The following is a 20,003-nucleotide window of genomic DNA, read 5'->3' on the forward strand; positions in this document are numbered from 1 at the left end:
CCTTTTTGGGGGCGAACATTCAGCCAAAGCCAGAGTTTGTAAATCGGTTATTTTGGGGGGAAATACATATTGTGTGCTGGGTAAAAACAAGAGGTGGCCAATTACAGTAGCCTACATACTGTAATACCCCTGAGTGGCCCCGGTCAACGAACTACATAAGGTTTAAGTGGTTAAGTCTTTGCATGACCCAAGTTATCGTCACTGTCGGACAGAAACCTCTTATCTCCAACTTCTTGTGTTTTTTGAGGAGTGCTAGCCCTTTCCGACGTCCGACGCATGGCGTCATCTGGCAGCCAAGTCTATGGACTGTTAATATCTGTCTGCCAGTTCCCGCTTGGTGTTGTGTGGGAGTTCAGACTGGTCCAGACCGTACTGAGTAACTGCTAGCCTGCATACGAGGTTTTCACCCGAAAGACGATGTATTTGACGTCGGGCGGAAACCTCCTTTTTTCCAAAAGCGTTACCTTTCAGGAAATCAATCAATTAGTCACAAACTCTTGTAAATACATTTCATTGATTCAATATTTATAAAGAATTATAAAATCTGAATTAATTCATGGAAAAAACAACAGCAACAACAACATAAAAACTATGAAATACCCTATATTTATTATACGTTTTCTGCCCGGGACAGTGATGATTGGCAGTACCTTTGTTTCAGTTCAACTCACGGCGCTTGCATGGGGTTTGCATCAGCCCTTATATTGGGCCTCCAAAATGTCTTTCCCACACAGAGAAAAGTGTGAGTCAGTGGGGAGACACCCTTCCTTCTCCCCCCGCGGCTGGATGACTATAGCGTCCAGCCACCCAGTTACCCGTTAACCCGGTCGATGCCAAATTCTTTACACACACTCCCTGGATGCAAACGATGAACCTCTGCCCCAAATCTTCCAGAACGGCCTGTTATAGCGCCACCAGGCGACTTTTGAAAAACGACTTTTGAAAAACGTGTGACTTTTGAAAAACCGACTTTTGAAAAACGTTTTTTTATATATTACTCCTCCAGATTCTGTCCAAACATCCCGCAAATCGTTACACACCATCTCTATAGTCATGTGTTCAAGACAGATCTGTCAGATATTTCATATTCCATCCTAATTGGCTTTCAATTGGCTTTCAAAGTTTGCCTCAAATCATGAACGCAGGGTGCAAATACGTGAAATCTTTCACAGACTTTCCTACTAGGCTGAGGAATATATCCCACCCTTTTCACATTGGCCTGTCATAGCGCCACCAACAGGTGGATTTTTGCAAAACACATTTTTAGAAAGAAATGCCTCAAATCATCCAAGGCGTAAGAAGAAATGGCACCCTTTTCACATTTGCCTATTATAGCAATTTACAATTTACAATTTAGGCATTTAGCAGAGCGACTTACATTAAGCAAGAACAAAAAGCATGGGAATACATCACAAAAAAGCATTCATCATAAAAACTAAACATGCGTAAGCTAAGAAAGTAACAGTGGAATATCTATATTATGAGACTATACATATAAACTATATATACTACTATGCTATACATATGTACTATGGCGTGCTATGACTATATACAATGCAATTATAGTGCTGTCTACATAATGATATAAGTCTGTATCAGATGCTATCTAAGTCTACAGAAATGCTATCTAAGGGGGTAGGGTAAGTGCTATGGGCCATGATGGAGTCTGAAAAGGTGGGTTTTCAGACTACGGCGGAAGATTGGGAGTGATGCTGCAGTTCTGACTGCAATGGGAAGTGCATTCCACAGTTTTGGAGCCAGAAGGGAGAAGAGTTTGGGACGTGTGGAGCGTTGTCCCGGCGTTTTTAGTGAGGGTACTTCCAGCTTCCCTGCGTTGGCTGATCTGAGTGCGCGGGAGGGTTTGTAGGGTTCAATCATACTTGCAAGATATGGGGGAGCCATACCTTTGGTTGCCTTGAATGCCAGCATCAGAGTTTTGTATTCTGTGCGGGCAGCGACCGGGAGCCAGTGGAGGGAGCGGAGCAGGGGGGAGACATGTGAGAATTTTGGCTGGTTGAAGACCAAGCGAGCTGCGGCATTTTGGATCAGCTGGAGAGGCTTAAGTGCACATGCTGGTAGGCCAGTAAGGAGGGAGTTACAATAGTCGAGTTTTGACAAGACTGTTGTCTGGTTTAGGAGCTGGGCTGATTCCTGGGTGAGGAATGGTCTAATTCGTCGTATGTTATAGATTGTGAACCTACAGGATCGAGTGACAGCTGTGATGTGAGCTTTGAACGAGAGCTGACTGTCCAGGACAACACCGAGGTTCCTGGCTGTTGGGACAGACGTTACCAGGGCGTTGTCTACGGAGATAGTTAGCTCCCGCATAGGGCAGGACTTAGCTGGGAAGAGGAGAAGCTCAGTCTTGTCTGGGTTCAGCTTGAGGTGATTGGAGGACATCCACTGTGAGATGTCAGCCAGGCATGCAGTGATGTGCTCTTCCACCTGAGTGGCAGAGGGGGGGAAGGATAGAAACAGTTGTGTGTCATCGGCGTAGCAGTGATAGGATATATTGTGAGCAGAGATGATAGTGCCAAGGGATTTAGTGTACAGTGAGAAAAGGAGAGGACCAAGTACAGATCCCTGTGGGACCCCAGTTTGGAGGGTTCGGGGGGATGATAACAGACCTTTCCAGGAAACATGGTAGGTCCGGTCGGTGAGGTAGGAGGAGAACCACTTTAGTGCCGTTCCACCGATGCCTAGATCCGCTAGGGTGTCTAGGAGCAGCTGGTGGTTCACTGTGTCAAATAGTGCCACCAGGAGGCCACAACCTGACCTGCCCTGGTGGAGACCTGTGCCCCAAGGGGCACTTTACCTAGTTGTCAATGGGAATTTAATGTTTATTTAATATGAAGTTTGTGGACGGTAACTAAAAGCTTGATGTAGTAGGGTCTAGCGCGCATCAAAACTGTGTTTTGCAGAACTTGTGTTGGCGCTGTAACATACTAGCCTGCATAGGACCTCAGATGATTCCAGACTCCTCAATGTTTGGAGAAACACTGTCAACTTCCAAATAAGGGACAAAGCAGCCGTGCAAATCGGTCTCATCGTTCAGCACCGTGGTGGTAACCGTTTGTGTTTGCTGTGTGACGTCAGACCAGGGCTCTGCTCAGACTATAAGACAACTGCACGGCCAACAGCTCTTCTCTGTGGTCGTCTTCAGCCCGAGTGTGAACCCTAGAAGAAATAAATATGAGGACCCGGATCAGCTGCTTCATGGGCCTGGCCTCTTTCATTCTATTGATGATAGTGACAGTGTGGTACTTTAATGGCGATGGTTGTCCCGTGCATGGAGCTGCCGGACACCCCCCCAACGTGTCCATGTATGGAGCCGCCGGACACACCCCCAACGTGTCAGCCCCAATGAGCCCCAATGTGCCACCATCAGCGGGACGATCGTACTACGTGGAGTATCCCCATGAATACCACTTTGTCGTGGACGAGGCCGACCAATGTCAACAGCGGGAGCCTTTCGTGGTGCTGATCGTCCCGGCGCATCCCCGCGAGAGGGCCAACCGGGACACCATCCGCCGGATGTGGGGAGGCGACACCCAAAGTCCAGTGCTGGGCCAGCGGGTGAGCCTGTTCTTCTTGCTGGGGCTGCCGACGGGAGAGGACGCGGAACGCGTCCAACGGGACGTGCTGGAGGAGAGCGGAGCCCACCGGGACCTGCTGCAGGCCGACTTCCTGGACACTTACAACAACCTGACCATTAAGACCATGGTCATGATGGAGTGGCTGGAATCTCGCTGCCCCTCCGCCTCGTACGCCATGAAGATCGACACTGACATGTTCCTCAACGTGCACAACCTGGTGGACATGCTGCTGGACGCTCCTCGCGACGGCTACATGACTGGAGACGTGGTGCAACGGGGTGGAGTTATCAGAGACAAAGATTCAAAATGGTTCCTGCCTTGTGATGCTTTCCTTGACTCGCATTACCCACCATATGCACGAGGAGGGGGCTACGTTTTCTCCTCAGACCTACCTCGAATGTTCCTGGAAGCCTCCAGGCACGTTGATGCCGTTTATCTGGAGGATGTGTATCTGGGGCTGTTAATGAAACACCTGGGAATTCCACTCACTCCACTCCCATTCCCTACGAGACATCTATACTATGAAGGTTGTAAGCATTGTGCGAGTTCCGTACAATTTCCGACTTGCAACGTTTAAAGAAGTGGACAAGTCCACTAGGGTAGATACCCTCACAAAAACATGCCGTAATCCTGGTCTCTAAAACGACCTCCCCCTGGCCAGCCGGGGCGCCTGATGGAGGGGAAAGGAACTGGTCGGAATAACGTGTCCCTTCCACGCGCTACGTCCGGCCGGGGAAATTCCCCTCTGTCAGGTGAAAAGAAGCAGCTTGGACTCCTCATGCATAGAAGGAGGCATGAGGTCAGTCCGCTGCCCCCCCAGGTTGGCAGAGGAGGTGTAGCGCCCAGGATTACATTAGATAATTGGCACTGGGTGAAAATAAATCTGGGTTACAAAATCGTGGGATAAAAATGTAAGTAAAAAAACAAAAGAATAAAAAAAGAAGTGGACAAGTCCACACCCAGCTGCGCCCAGCTGCGCCCGATTGCCATTTCCACGGCAACGGAATATATACGTGGCATGCGCTATAAACACCAACTCTCCCACATAACATGGGCGCCCGAGAACTTGTTCTTTTGCAACAACAAAAAGAGAATTGCCTCCTGTGCAGAGCCTAAATTAGGTTCTTAGAACCTTACCTAGAAGCAAATAAAATCCAGAACCTGTGAGATACGTTGTTTATTCACGTAATTCCCCCTTTTCTTTTCTTTTTTTTTGCGCCCCTAAAAAAACCCTAAGCTTCTTAATTATTCGATTCATGGACAAAGTCGTGTTAGAATGATTTCTAAGGAAGTAATAATTAGTTGCAGCAAAATACATCTCTCACGTGAAACCTGGTATATTCTTCGTCGTACGACGTGGTGTTGCATGCTGAAAATAGCAGATTTACAAGCTCACAACGCGTCGTGTCCACCACACGTTGTGAGCTTGTAGATCAGCACATGGAAATATGCAGAGACGTTTAAGAACTTTCACCTTCACAATAAAAGCACATCAGCTTTCACATGTTCATTCCATATAAAGAAAAGACAGGAGGAAAGTGGGCAAGGATTATGAATTCGGTGGCATTTCACATTGCAAAAGGGTGCAGGAAGAGTGGGCACGTGGGCACCTCAGTGTTATTATCCTTATTGGCCATTAGGTTGTACATGCCCATGCAGAAGGTAAGGGGTGTGTCTCATTTCTGTTTCATATACAGTAGCCAAATGATAATAAACGATATGGAAAAATGCACTATAGGTTAATTCATTATAATAATTCACTATAGAATGTGTGTGAGTGAGAAATATAACATGTTATGTGCTTAATTTAAGGCATTTATGCTTCAGCCAAGAAAACCTTTGCTAGCCTTGGTGATAAGGTAATGTATTAATGCGGCGCTATACAAAAAAAAGTTGGTGCTACCTAATTTGTGGTGGCGCTATCAACTGAAAAGGTAGGTGGCACCAGTGCTACCTGTGAAAAAGTTAGTCTGGAGCCCTGCATGGGTCCTATAAAGGCCATGTCCCTCCCTGGCCCCCATGTCTGTCTCTGTCCCTCCCTGGCCCCCATGTCTGTCTCTGTCCCTCCCTGGCCCCCATGTCTGTCTCTGTCCCTCCCTGGCCCCCCATGTCTGTCTCTGTCCCTCCCTGGCCCCCCATGTCTGTCTCTGTCCCTCCCTGGCCCCCCATGTCTGTCTCTGTCCCTCCCTGGCCCCCATGTCTGTCTCTGTCCCTCCCTGGCCCCCATGTCTGTCTCTGTCCCTCCCTGGCCCCCATGTCTGTCTCTGTCCCTCCCTGGCCCCCCATGTCTGTCTCTGTCCCTCCCTGGCCCCCATGTCTGTCTCTGTCCCTCCCTGGCCCCCCATGTCTGTCTCTGTCACACTCTGGGCTCACCTACGCAGTCCGTCTTTAAGGTTTTAAAAGGGCTGGCACCTCCTGCACTGAGTCAGTTCACCCTTCATAGGGCAGAGTATAGTGGCAGAGCATCAAGGGTAAAGCAGAGGTGGCTGTGTTGTGCTGCAACACAGAACAGAAGTAGGACGATTTGTGCAAACTTCTCCCATTAGAGCCTCCCATTGCTGGAATAGTCTTCCTACTGAAATAAGAGAGAGCACCAATTATATAAGGGTCATCGGGGTTTCGGGTCTCGCGAACATCATACCCCTCACTCGGGTGACCCAGCCGGGGTGATCAAGTCCCGACTTATGTCCAAGTAGCTACCCTCGATCAGACCCACTAGGGAAAGACAGGGCCACACAATCCGTTGGAACTTGGAACCACTCCGGAACTGGGAGGCACAATTCTGGCATGTGGAGGGACTATAGGCAATGTGGGTTGACTCCAGTCCGGGCACCTCCTACGTCTCACCAGGAGTACCACCAGGACCTGTGCGTTGCACCAGAGTCCCAGCACCAGACACTTCATTCAGGAGTGGTGGATTCTCGAGCCGCAATGGTTCCGCAGGCTCCACCCGGGCAACGGTGGTACTGACAGGCTCCGCTTGTGGCTCGAATGGCCCTCCCAAAGGCCTCAACGAAGGTTTTGGGCTTCCTCCTCGCGGAGGATGCAGGCTGGGGCGCCAACCCCACACTGCTCCCGGGGGGCATTCCGTCTACATTCTGGCTGTCACCCGTTTCTCCGGTGGTCACCAGACTATACCTATAGTCTATTCCTATGAGTCACTATAGACTAGTATGTTAATACAATATAAGTCATACAATTGGGGTGGTTGAATTTTGTCTCCCTGCTCTTCTATTCTTCTTCTACACGATTCGTTTAGAATAGATTGTGTCAAAGAAGGTTAATGTCTCACCTAGACAGTAGACACGGGATCTGGCACGAATGTTGACCCGGTCAAGATTCAATGTATCCCCCTCTGAGCAAGCAGGCAGGCTCTATTAGCTCAATGGTAAACCATTTCAGCACTGAAACCGCAGGAAAGCGGGTTCAAATCCCGAATAGAAGATCAAAGTTACATAGTGCAGCTTTAACCCATTCTGACCTGAGATCAGATTCTAAAAATGTCCTCTACATCCTGACAGTTTTCTGAAAAAGCTATGTTTCTATGTCAGTCGTTCTTCGATAAAAATAAAAAATAGCAGACCTACAAGCTCGTAGCGCGCCACCGAGTGGCGCGCTACGAGCTTGTAGGTCTGCTATTTTTTAATAGCTAAAGCATAACATAATGCCAACACCCAAGGGTTAAGATGGCTTCATGCCATTGCCAGGCTGAGCCCTGCCCTGGAACACAGAGACTTGGTTTCCCGTCTATATAATGAGGTGATAATGGATCCAGATTCCAGACAGACTTAAGACAGAATAATGGTCTGGCTGGCTCCACTGTACAAATCCATGCAGAGTGTTCATCTAACCGGCTTTCGATCTGGCATATGTTTTTGGGGGGCATTTTAGGTGAACATTCACAATGTGTCACGATGCAGAGCTGCATTGTTGAATGGTGTCATTTACAGTCATTGTATAGAAACTATCACTTTATGGAGACATTGAATAATAATATACGACATTTGTACCACGATAACCCTTTTACGCTGAAGCTGACCAGACAGGGAGAGTAATTTGTTTTAGATAATAATAAGTCATTGTGTACACAAAAAGAAAAAAAATCATCAATGTCAATGTATCCATTTACAACTCCGAGAGGCTTTTACGGGTCCATTAGGTATTTGTGTGTGTGTGCGTGTGCGTGTGTGTGTGTGCGTGTGCGTCGGAGGGGCCATCTGCTCCTGTTTAAGATCTCTAAACAGGAAACAGTGGTCTGAGGGGGAGGCGCCCCCTCCCTGCCATGACATCACTACACTGCTGCAGTTATAAATAGCATCCATCCACATGTGCCTTCAATGACTTTAACACACAAGCACACTGCTGAGGCACCAGAGGGATCATGGATGGTGACTTTGGTTTGGCTGACAATAAGCTGTCTTGGCACTACAAATTGTATTCAGCGAGAACCTATCCTGGTGGACTGTGGTTTGCAAAAATCCCAAGTTCCTTGATTGTAGCAACACGAAAAAATTCGGCCCCGGTCATTTTCACGTGAATTTGGCCCAGACCGGCCCACCACAACCAGCGTGCAGTTAGCAGAAACTCTACCGCTCGCTCCGTCGAGGCACACACAAACAAACAAGCCCTAATTAATACCACCACTTTTACAGAACAACATAAATGATACAAACCAACAGAAAACTACACAACCCTTTGTAGAGGGTTTATTTGTCACTCACTGATACAGGTACAGTGAAATTATCATGATGGCACTGGCAGAATGGCAGCACGCCCGGACCTTTCCTGGTGGCCTGCCTGCCTGTCCTGCCTGCCTACGGTCGCGGCCCACCGGGAATATGCCTGGTACGACCTGTGGCCAGGCAGGCCTGCCATTACACAAGTAGACTAGTAGAGTACAGTTTACGTTCTGTCTGGTACATTCAGAGTAGAGTAGAGTACAGTAGAGTACAGTTTACGTTCTGTCTGGTATCTATTCTCTGCCTGATGAACCCAGGCAAACAGTGCGGCCTACTGTATGCGAGCAGCACAGGCCCAGCCCCACCGAGCGGACAAACCGGTCTTATTTTCCACCCCAGACCCTGGGGTACAGTAAGTAATGCAACCACACACCCCTAAGCAGCCCTTTTCAAATGTCAACGCATGGAACGTTCTCTTACGCAAAGTCTCAAACCTTACATATTTATTTGACCGGCAGGGGTCCCTCAGGGGTCCACGTATATTTGGTCCCCTCCTTTTCCCCCTCCAGTCTACTCACAAGCTCAATGAATGTGACATATTGCGACGCGCTGCAAGCTACAGTGTATAGATCGATCATTTTCGCAGAATGTTTATGACATGCGAAGACATGCGAATCCCTTGACTACTTCAAAACCGCTCTAAAAAGGGCACCTACGGACGGCTGCAATTCGAAAATGGCCCCCGTAAAATCTGAATCCCCCCACCACCCCCCCTTTTCCCCCTCACTGTATATGTTTCTTTTCCCTTTTTACCTCCTTTATGATGAAATCCTGTTCTGTTCTTTGACTATATAGAAGTGTCTATTGTCTCTAAATGTTTTGATGAATTGAACATCGTGGACCCTCTTGTAAACAAGTGTAATGCTTAATTGGGTCGTCCACTCACTCACAGTTAACAGTCTTTGTATTGAGTTTGTGCTTGAAATGTACTGTAATTCTGCAAACTGTTAATAAATATTTCAATCAAAAAACACACCCAGAATAGACATGAATGCTAGGGTTCATGTGGTTAATGTGTGCCACATTCTTCCTGTTGATGATAAAATGTCAAAGGTTGTGACTTATGGCAGTTTGATTTCAAGATCTAAAGTGAAGGCATTTTCTTTCTTTTTTTTAATCACAATCCAACCAAAGCAGCAGTAAAGCCTCATTCATGTACCTCATTACTAAAACAGCTCTCAACAAACAACCCTCAAAGTCACTCATTGAGCACATGGTCATGAACCAATCCACGCCGATTCTGCGAATGTATTTAGAGTTACATCACGGCAAGCTAACACGCAAACCTCCACCAAAGTGTCATTTTGGTAGGAATGATACGATGAAATGATATAGGCCTACCAGTTGCACCAGTTGATTGATACCCTAGTCACAATCATTATAACCACATTAACCATGCACTACAGTATGTTATACTTTGGCTATTATATTCAAAAATAGCAGATATACAAGCACATAGCAGTGTACTACTCTGTGCTGCGCTATCAGCCTTATTTTTTCTTTCTTTTTTATCATGAAAATGTGTGCAAATCATTGAATATACATACTTAAATCAAAGTTTTGCTGGGTCCCTGGCACAAATTGTTTTCCAGTCCGTGCAGGCGCGCAGTCAAATACATATAGCTTGACATGGAAAAGCATAAATACAACATCCAAAGCCAATGCTGGACACAAGTAAAGGAATTCAACATCATCTCAGCAAACAATGCCTGAGCAGACGACAGTGCCTCTCTCTCTCTCTCTCTCTCTCTCTCTCTCTCACAGTCACCTGTTGTGTGAGTTTAGCCACAGAGGTCATGAGGTGGTATGGACGAGGCTCAGTCAGTCTCTGGTTTCTACTGAGCACACAGTGGTCCATTATGAAAACCCACCACTTGTTTTCAACTCAAAGAAAGAGCCTTCTCCTTAGAGCACAGGTGAACGTGTGTGTGCGCGTGCGCGTGCGAGTGTGCGTGTGTGCGTGTGTGTGTGTGTGTGCGCGCGTGCGTGTGTGTGTGTGTGTGCATGTGTGCGTGCGTGAGAGAGAGAGAACTACAGAGAGTGAAAAAGAGAGAGTTTATTTGCCAGCCAGTGGATAGGGTGCTGGTCTTTAAAGGCTGCAAACACAGATGTCTTTGTATGTGTGTCCACTACACACACACACACACACACACACACACACACACGACCGCTCGCTCCCCGAGTAGAGCGACGATGGCCGCCAGCTCCTGAGACTACACGCCGCCCCTATAACCCATGAGTCCAGTGTTGATTTACATCATTTCGTCAACTAAAACTATGACGGAATATGTTCGTCGACTACCTTTTTTTTTTTCACTGACGAAAACGAAATGTAACCAAATGTGTACACTCTCTGAGTTAAATTAACGCTGAGGATCCACCCTCCTAGACTGGTTGGTATGTATCTGTCAACAGGTACTTGTCTTATCAAACTACCAGCTATAATTAGCCCCAAGTTTAGTTAAAAACAAATTTGCTGGAGGGGATGAGGGTCCACGCCTCTGCTTTTGATATCTCCCCTCTGGACCTGGTCATTCATTTGTTTAACCCATTTAGACCTGAGGACGATTCTATACAAATGCCTGCTAAATCCTGACAGTTTTGTAAAAAACCTATGTTTCTATATATGTCAGTGGTTCTCAAACTATTTCATGTCAAGGACTCCAGAATTATCTGTATCTGGCCACCGATCCCCATCTGAAAATATGTTGTTCCAGGGATCCCCACCCCAAAAGCAAATATTTGAGTTAAACCGTGAAATAATATATATATTAAAAGATTTAGACCACATTTTCACGATTTTTCAAAAATAGCAGATCTACAAGCTCGTAGCGCGGCACCGCGTGCCACGCTACGAGCTTGTAGATCTGCTATTTTTCAATGGCTAAAGTATAACAATTCTTAACACACCAAAAGGGGTTCCCGCTCAAAATGTAATCCCTGCTTCTGGTCAGACGGAATGAAATGCATGCATTCTCTTTTGGGACATGTAGACTGTTTAATGTTTGACATTTATATTTGATAATGAATTTGCCTAAATATTTATGTTAACAAAACTACTTTTGTGGCAAAAAAAACCCATTGAAGACCACTAACTTAAGAGTCAGAACCTCCTCAGCATCTGTGAAAGTTTGTGTTGAGCCAAAACGTTGATTTTAGGTCAACCTCAAGTAAGATAATGAGTCAAACTTCCACCAAACAGTGACCTAAATGTCACCTACCCACTAAATGTTCAACATGAAAGCTGAACGCCCAGATCCCAGTCATTGCTTGTATAGTTCTGGGAACGTGGCCAATGGTTGGCGGTTTGCGCTGGACCTGTGTGCATGGTCGCATCTCTTCGTGAAGCCTTTGCTTGCTGCATAACCACATCCTGAATCAGTGAAACGCTGGTTAACGCGTCAACTGTGTGCATGTCAATCAGTTGTCTACAGAATAAGTGTTTCATAGCTCTGTTCCCATAGTAATTCATTCATAGTTGTTTTTACAGTTTTTACAGTAACAGGGCCATTCCCACCAGGTCTCTATCAGGAGATATAACTGCAATAGTGCAACAGAAATTGGAACTGCAACACTATAAGGGCCGGTTCATACTTCTATTTTACCACTGTTTCGGCGCTGTAGTGCCGAAATGATTTCGGCTCGTCAGAGATTTTCAGTAGCACCGAAGAGCCGAGTTTAGGCCTTTGACCTTTGTTGTATTGTATAGCACGTTTAGCTGCATTTAGTTTAGGCCTTTGACCTTTGTTGTATTGTACAGCACGTTGAGCTGCATTTAGTTTAGGCCTTTGACCTTTGTTGTATTGTACAGCACGTTGAGCTGCATTTAGTTTAGGCCTTTGACCTTTGTTGTATTGTACAGCACGTTGAGCTGCATTTAGTTTAGGCCTTTGACCTTTGTTGTATTGTACAGCACGTTGAGCTGCATTTAGTTTAGGCCTTTGACCTTTGTTGTATTGTACAGCACGTTGAGCTGCATTTAGTTTAGGCCTTTGACCTTTGTTGTATTGTACAGCACGTTGAGCTGCATTTAGTTTAGGCCTTTGACCTTTGTTGTATTGTACAGCACGTTGAGCTGCATTTAGTTTAGGCCTTTGACCTTTGTTGTATTGTACAGCACGTTGAGCTGCATTTAGTTTAGGCCTTTGACCTTTGTTGTATTGTACAGCACGTTGAGCTGCATTTAGTTTAGGCCTTTGACCTTTGTTGTATTGTACAGCACGTTGAGCTGCATTTAGTTTAGGCCTTTGACCTTTGTTGTATTGTACAGCACGTTGAGCTGCATTTAGGCCTTTGACCTTTGTTGTATTGTACAGCACGTTGAGCTGCATTTAGGCCTTTGACCTTTGTTGTATTGTACAGCACGTTGAGCTGCATTTAGGCCTTTGACCTTTGTTGTATTGTACAGCACGTTGAGCTGCATTTAGGCCTTTGACCTTTGTTGTATTGTACAGCACGTTGAGCTGCATTTCCATGTGTGAAAAGTGCTACTATATAAATGTAGCTCTTTATGATCATTATCAAATGTATTGTGCTCTCATTAAAGAGCTGGATAGAACCACCTGTTACTGAACATTCTATAGAAACCATTACTATCAGAAAACTTCCCAATAAATATCACTTCGAGTTTGAGCACCTTAAAAAACTAACAGCAAAACTGCTAAGACTAAATATATTGACAATTTCGTCAACAATAGACTAAAGAGACTATAGACTAAAATGTTAGGGAGGGACTAGTGGAGAAGAGATGCAGTAGAACTAAAAGACACGTCGTTTTATGTTTGGTTGCGCTCAGGTGTTGCACTCTGAAAATAGCAAATCTTTAAAGCTCACAACACTGAAGTAAAACTGAAGTTGTATCCAAAGGACTGTGACTAAAACTAAATCAAAGTATGCTGTCAAAACCACCAGTGCATGGCATGACATTCCCTGCTGGGACATGGCACCTCTCAGGCTTCACTAATGTATATATTCCCACTTTCATTAGTCAGGAATGTTGACCACTTAAGCCCTTCTGACCTGAGATCAGATTCTAAAAATGTCTTCTACGTCCTGACAGTTTTCTGAAAAAGCCATGTTTCTATGTCAGTCGTTCTTCGATTTTTCAAAAATAGCAGACCTACAAGTTCATAGCGCGCCACTCGGTGGCGCGCTATGAACTTGTAGATCTGCTATTTTTCAATAGCTAAAGCATTACATAATGCTAACACCAGAAGGGGTTCCCGCCCAAAATGGGTTAAGCCCTATAGCGTCGAAGTCCCGCCCCCTTTCATGACGACGCCAGGCCCAGGAAATGAATCTCAATGCATTTTTCCCATAGACATTTCAAAACATATTTATTTAAAGACCTTTTAAGCGTCGTACGAAGCCAACTCTTGTCGTGACAAATCATGACAACACACACAAAATTTTGGACCAAACAAATAATTACAAAGAAGAAAAACAACAACAAAAAGTGTTGTAACCTGCCGTTATTTTTTTTGATTGGCCCGAGAAAATTGTGTTTGTTGTCATGATTTGTCACGACAAGAGTTGGGTTTGTCCACGGCGTAAACGTCTTTAAATAAATACTTTCTGAAAAGTCTATGAGGAAAATGAACGGGGATTTCTTTTCCAGGTCTCTCGAGGGGGCGGGACTGCGACGCTCTATACAACACTTTGTCATTATGATACGACAAACGGCGGACATAGCCGATCTACAAGAGCAGAGAGCTAAACGCGCTTTGCGGAATCTGCTCCTTTTTTTGCTATTCTTGAAAGCTTTCAAGTGACATTTCAACATCCTGCCGTTGTGTGGAGACATAGACACGCCTCTGAATCTGATGCGTATTTACTAGAATGTAGAGATTAGTATTGCAAAACAATCTAATCACGTGGATCTCTGACTTAAACCCATTCTGGGGGCGGGAACCCCTTTTGGTGTTTTAAATTTAAAATCGATTGAAAATAGCAGATCTACAAGCTCATAGCACGGCGCTACGAGCTTGTAGAACTGCTATTTATTTATTTTAATCGTTAAAATGTGGCGCAAATCTTTGAATATATTATTTCACAGTGGACGTCAGTCATATACTGTATATATACTGCAACACGGTTTCCTAAACACCGGGTCGGGACCCATACTGTGGGTCGCGGACTGATCTGAATGGGTCACAAGAGAATAGCCCTTTATTATTTTATTTCCTACATTTTGTTTTTAATTATTCCCTTTATTAATTATACCCTTTATTTTATTGTTTTCTACATTTCGTTTTCAATTATTATTATTTACAAAAAAGAAAAGAAAATCTACATTTTTTCGCAAGAAACGCTTTTTTCCAAAGAATTAAATTAAAAATAATCCCCAAATCCATTAATTAGAGGGGGGAGCTACATTTAAGAAGTAGTGAAAATAGCAGATCTACAAGCTCACAACACGTGAGTCATGGGAGCTAAAAGGTTTGGGACACACTGACGCACACTGTGTGTGATGAGATGTGTTTACCTCTTAAAGCATACCTTTTTGTATTACATAGTACGTTACTACGTATATAGAAAGCATTTATTTATCATCATATCCAAAATATTATAGACAAATCGGTCTCCAACACCACACTCTGTTTAGAAATAGATTTCCTATCTACTACGTTACGAATAAAATAAACAATTCCTGTTTCATGAAATGATAGAGGAAATAAGAATGTGGAACAGATTCATCTCAGCATTATTTTGCCATATAGGAGTTAACCCAATGAGGGAATGGATAACGATGACTCTTGAGATCAAAAAGAGGTCAGCAAACTTACTGTATTTAACTTATTTTATTATTTTATTATTGACGCGCACGTGTTTGCCTACACACCTGCCCTTTAACCTTTTTTTTGTAGGTGTGCAAACCTTTTTCATGAAACTGTTTGAGATCGTCTATTTTCACCAAACACTTGCCTATTTTTGCTGAATGTTCGCCTAACGTGGCATGCCCACAAATGAGGTTCAGTAGGTGTGGTTGAGACCCACGCAGACAGCACTGGATCACTCATTAACTTCAACAGTAGCTTCCTGAGAAGTCTCTGAGTAAATGAGTACATTCTAATGTGTCAACTTGTGGTCACAACAGAGAAGTCACTGCAAGGAATCGGTCCCATTTCCTTTTAATATGACAGCATAGCATCTTTTTAACAGTTTCCGTGCTTTGAATGGATTACTCCAGGTTAATGTCGCTGCCATATCGGAGATACGCGACTTTTGTTTTATGTGTTTAATCCGCCGCAATGTAATAATTAAAAAGAAAATCCGTCTTCGCCGCAGAGAAAGAGTGTAGATGCATCTGTTTTAATGAGGAAACGGAAATCGTCACATGCTGTGGGCTGCTAGGGCTTCTGGGAAATTGAGGCCAATGTAAACGAATGGGGTTCAACGCCTCATGGAGGAGGGTCCTGTGCTGCGTCTTCCGGGTGTACCAAGATGGCGGGTGGTCCAGCCGTTCATAACAAACGGGGGTAGCTTTTTTCGCTCGATTTTCGCGGATTAAAAGCCCAAATAATTCAGCGTATGCTCTAAAGGTAATACAACAATCTCGGCAGTGAAGGGGGGTTGATTAAAAGTCTGATAAATCGTTTTCCGCAGTCAAACTGTTAACCACTGAAACCAGCTCAAACCCACAATTCAATATTTTGTTTTCAAGAGTGTTGCTGTGCACAAAAACGTCAGTAGCATCACTACACAACCCCCCTACCAATTCAATTTCTCCCCCTCTATTTCCCAAGAGCATTAGTCGTATATGTAACGCCAGCTCCGTTATTGCAAAGCCCCCTCAGGTACATATTTAAACTATTTTCAGCAATGGTATAATATAAATATAATATAAAATTTAAAAAAAGTAAAAAAAAGGTTTTCTAAATCATGACAATTTTCTGAAAGATTTTATGCACATTTTAACGATTTTTCAAAAATATCAGACCTACAAGTTCATAGCGCTATGAGCTTGCAGATCTGCTATTTTTCAATAGCTAAATTATAACATAATGTATGTAACCACCAAGAGGGGTTCCCGCTCAAAATGGGTTAACAGGGTACCTGGGTACCCCAGGGGCTCTATACTTGCTCCCATTTTCCCTCTACATCAAATCTCTTCACCGTAAATAGCTGATATACAAGATCACAAGTTCACAACACGCTGCGTTGTGAGTGAGCCGTTGTGAGCTTGTAGATCTGATATGTTCGCCTAATCTTTACGGACATTGGGGTTCATGGGGTCAAGAACGCGAATACAGTCAATTGCATTCTGGGCTCACATTTTGAGTCCACTGAACTCAAACTATATCCATGAGTAAATGTGGGGTTTGAAGCTATTTTTAACTCAAACATAAAGTAGTTAACACGCGTTTTACACTAAAGCTGATCTCCAAGCCCACCAATGCATTGCCACGTGACATGTTCTGGGCACTATAGTGGTCAGGAGGTGCACGCACATCTAAAGCGTTATTCATAGTCTGATCTATCGGTGGTGAGGTGACCACCGGAGCTGTAATAACATGGAGTGGTGGTCACCTCACCACCAAAAATCCAGACTATGAAATAGGCCTTAAGAAAATTCAGCGGGTGCTCGAACAAAAGAGATAAACTGGAGAGAAGAAAGTGTGCAGTCTTCCTCCTTCTCATTAGTCTATACAGTATGTAGTAGTGTTGTTTTCGTCGACTAAAACTAAGACGAAGAATGTTCGTCGACTACCTATTTTTACTGACAAAAACAAATGGAAACTAAATGAAAACTAAGCTATGATGACTAAAACTAAGACTAAATATACTGACAATTTCGTCGACAAATAAAAACTAGACTAAAATGTTAGGAAGGGACTAGTGGACAAGAGATCCACTATAAGTCATTTTACACTTGGTTGCATACTGAAAATAGCCGATCTACAAGCTCACAACACGTCGCGCTGCGACGCGTTGTGAGCTTGTAGATCGGCTATTTTCAGCAAGTATAAAATCTGCCATTACGATGGCATCAATGTCCGCCAAAACACATTTTAGTCGACTAAATCACCTGTAGATTTAGTCGACTAAAATTGCATGACATTTAGTCGACTAAAACTAGACTAACACTAAAACATTCCAGGTGACTAAAATGTAACTAAAACTAAGTGAAAACTATTCAAGAGACTATGACTAAAACTAAAATAGAAATTTGCTGCCAAAAACAACACTAGTATGTACTGAGGTTATACTGTAAGGTTAACCATGCGTGAGAATTAGGTAAAACAAATCTATTTACTTTTTACAGGAAGTTCTTGCAACATCCCTATACTTCCTGCCAATAGAGCTGGTGGTTTTAGAGGCGACATCTCCCTGCATGTTTTCTCCATGTGTGGCGCATTCACTATACCAGTGGTTCCCAAAGTGGGGTCCTTGAGAGACTTCCAGGGGGTCCACAGATAAATGATATATTAGGAACCAAATCGACCCTTATGGGTCTGTAACTCTGAGAGTGTACAAATGCAACCAACAAGAGTTAAATTAACTTTGATTTTACAATATAAAATGGGGGTCCCAGAGATATAAATGCCATTAAATGGAGGGTCCGTAGCCTAATTCAGGTCAATGTGGGGGTCCTTGACATGAAAAGAGTTTTGGAACGACTGCACGTATACAGCAGGACACCGTGGACGGCAGCACAGAGGGTGATGCAAGGTCACACTCACAGCAAGACACAGCAGGTGACCCTATAGACTGTACACCCTAACCCAGGGACACAGCAGGTGACCCTATAGACTGTACACCCTAACCCAGGGACACAGCAGGTGACCCTATAGACTGTACACCCTAACCCAGGGACACAGCAGGTGACCCTTAGACTGTACACCCTAACCCAGGGACACAGCAGGTGACCCTTAGACTGTACACCCTAACCCAGGGACACAGCAGGTGACCCTATAGACTGTACACCCTAACCCAGGGACACAGCAGGTGACCCTATAGACTGTACACCCTAACCCAGGGACACAGCAGGTGACCCTATAGACTGTACACCCTAACCCAGGGACACAGCAGGTGACCCTTAGACTGTACACCCTAACCCAGGGACACAGCAGGTGACCCTATAGACTGTACACCCTAACCCAGGGACACAGCAGGTGACCCTTAGACTGTACACCCTAACCCAGGGACACAGCAGGTGACCCTTAGACTGTACACCCTAACCCAGGGACACAGCAGGTGACCCTATAGACTGTACACCCTAACCCAGGGACACAGCAGGTGACCCTTAGACTGTACACCCTAACCCAGGGACACAGCAGGTGACCCTTAGACTGTACACCCTAACCCAGGGACACAGCAGGTGACCCTTAGACTGTACACCCTAACCCAGGGACACAGCAGGTGACCCTATAGACTGTACACCCTAACCCAGGGACACAGCAGGTGACCCTCTAGACTGTACAGGGACACAGCAGTTGACCCTTTAGACTGTATACAGACAACACAACGGCAGCACTTCTTTTATATCTGAGCGCACCAAAAGAACCCAGAACAATCGGCCCCGCTGAATTATTCACGTGACCTCTGCAGCTATGAAGACAGAACGAGTGGTCGGGTCCTCTCATCTTACCGGATAAAACACCCTGACATTTCGATTCAGCATCCCCCCCCCCACCACCACCACCCTCCCGGGCTCATACAACAGAGGTGGCACATACAGTATACGGTATCAATATCAATATCCATGGAGGACCCACCCCGCTGCAACCAATGAGTCTGCAATGCTGTTACACGTTGACTCACGTTGAACTCAAAGGGGAACCGAAGATTTTGCACCCATCACAGAGCTCAGATTCTAAAAATGTCTTCTACATCCTGACAGTTTTCTGAAAAAGCTATGTTTCTGTGTCAGTGGTTCTTCGATTTTTCAAAAATAGCAGACCTACAAGCTCGTAGCGTGCCACTCGGTGGCGCGCTATGAGCTTGTAGATCTGCTATTTTTCAATAGCTAAAGCATATATCATAATGCTAACACCAGAAGGGGTTTCCGCCCAAAAATGGGTTAAAGGTCTCAATAATAGCATGCTAAATGAATAGCGTAGTGTCAGTAATGGTATATTGACTCCTTAACCGATGAGACTCAATTCGTGGGGATTGTGGAAAGCATTTGTGTAATGCATTATAAACACATTTATTGCATTATGGCATGCTTCGTAACGTTGTTATGAATTATTATAATTATACGCAATAAAATGGTCCATCCGTTCATTCATACATCGGGAGGTGAAGCGTTAGCAAGCATAACAACAATGTATTTCAAGGGTGCCTGGATGAAACAATTATTTACAGGAGTGACCTGAGAGAAATAAATCAGACCCGTCTGAACCGAGTGGTGCTGTACTGTACTGTACTGTACTGTACTGTACTGTACTGTACTGTACTGTACTGTACTGTACTGTACTGTACTGTACTGTACTGTACTGTACTGTACTGTACTGTACTGTACAAGCCCTCCTCCCTGGCCTCTGTGTGTGTGTGTGTGTGTGTGTGTGTGTGTGTGTGTGTGTGTGTGTGTGTGTGTGTGTGTGCGCGCGCGTGCGTGCGTGCGTGCGTGTGTGTGAGTGTGTTTTTGTGTGCGTGCGTGACTTAATGGCTGCTAAAAAATCAGCTTCTCATCATACACCTGTGCACAATGTGAACCTGTTGG

General features: G+C 44.8%; 1 protein-coding gene across 1 annotated transcript; it reads left to right on the top strand.

The window, feature by feature from the left end:
- Positions 1 to 3,192: 3,192 nt before the first annotated feature.
- LOC310871831 (beta-1,3-galactosyltransferase 2-like) lies at positions 3,193 to 4,173 on the top strand (the record flags this gene model as incomplete). The annotated part of the gene is made up of 1 exon (XM_083783466.1): positions 3,193 to 4,173. The coding sequence occupies one exon, from the start codon at positions 3,193 to 3,195 to the stop codon at positions 4,171 to 4,173; it is 981 nt and encodes a 326-aa protein (XP_083639592.1).
- Positions 4,174 to 20,003: the final 15,830 nt, after the last annotated feature.

This window comes from Protomyctophum parallelum (assembly GCF_964188405.1).
Source record: "Protomyctophum parallelum genome assembly, chromosome: 15".
In the NCBI taxonomy this organism is placed as follows: domain Eukaryota; kingdom Metazoa; phylum Chordata; class Actinopteri; order Myctophiformes; family Myctophidae; genus Protomyctophum; species Protomyctophum parallelum.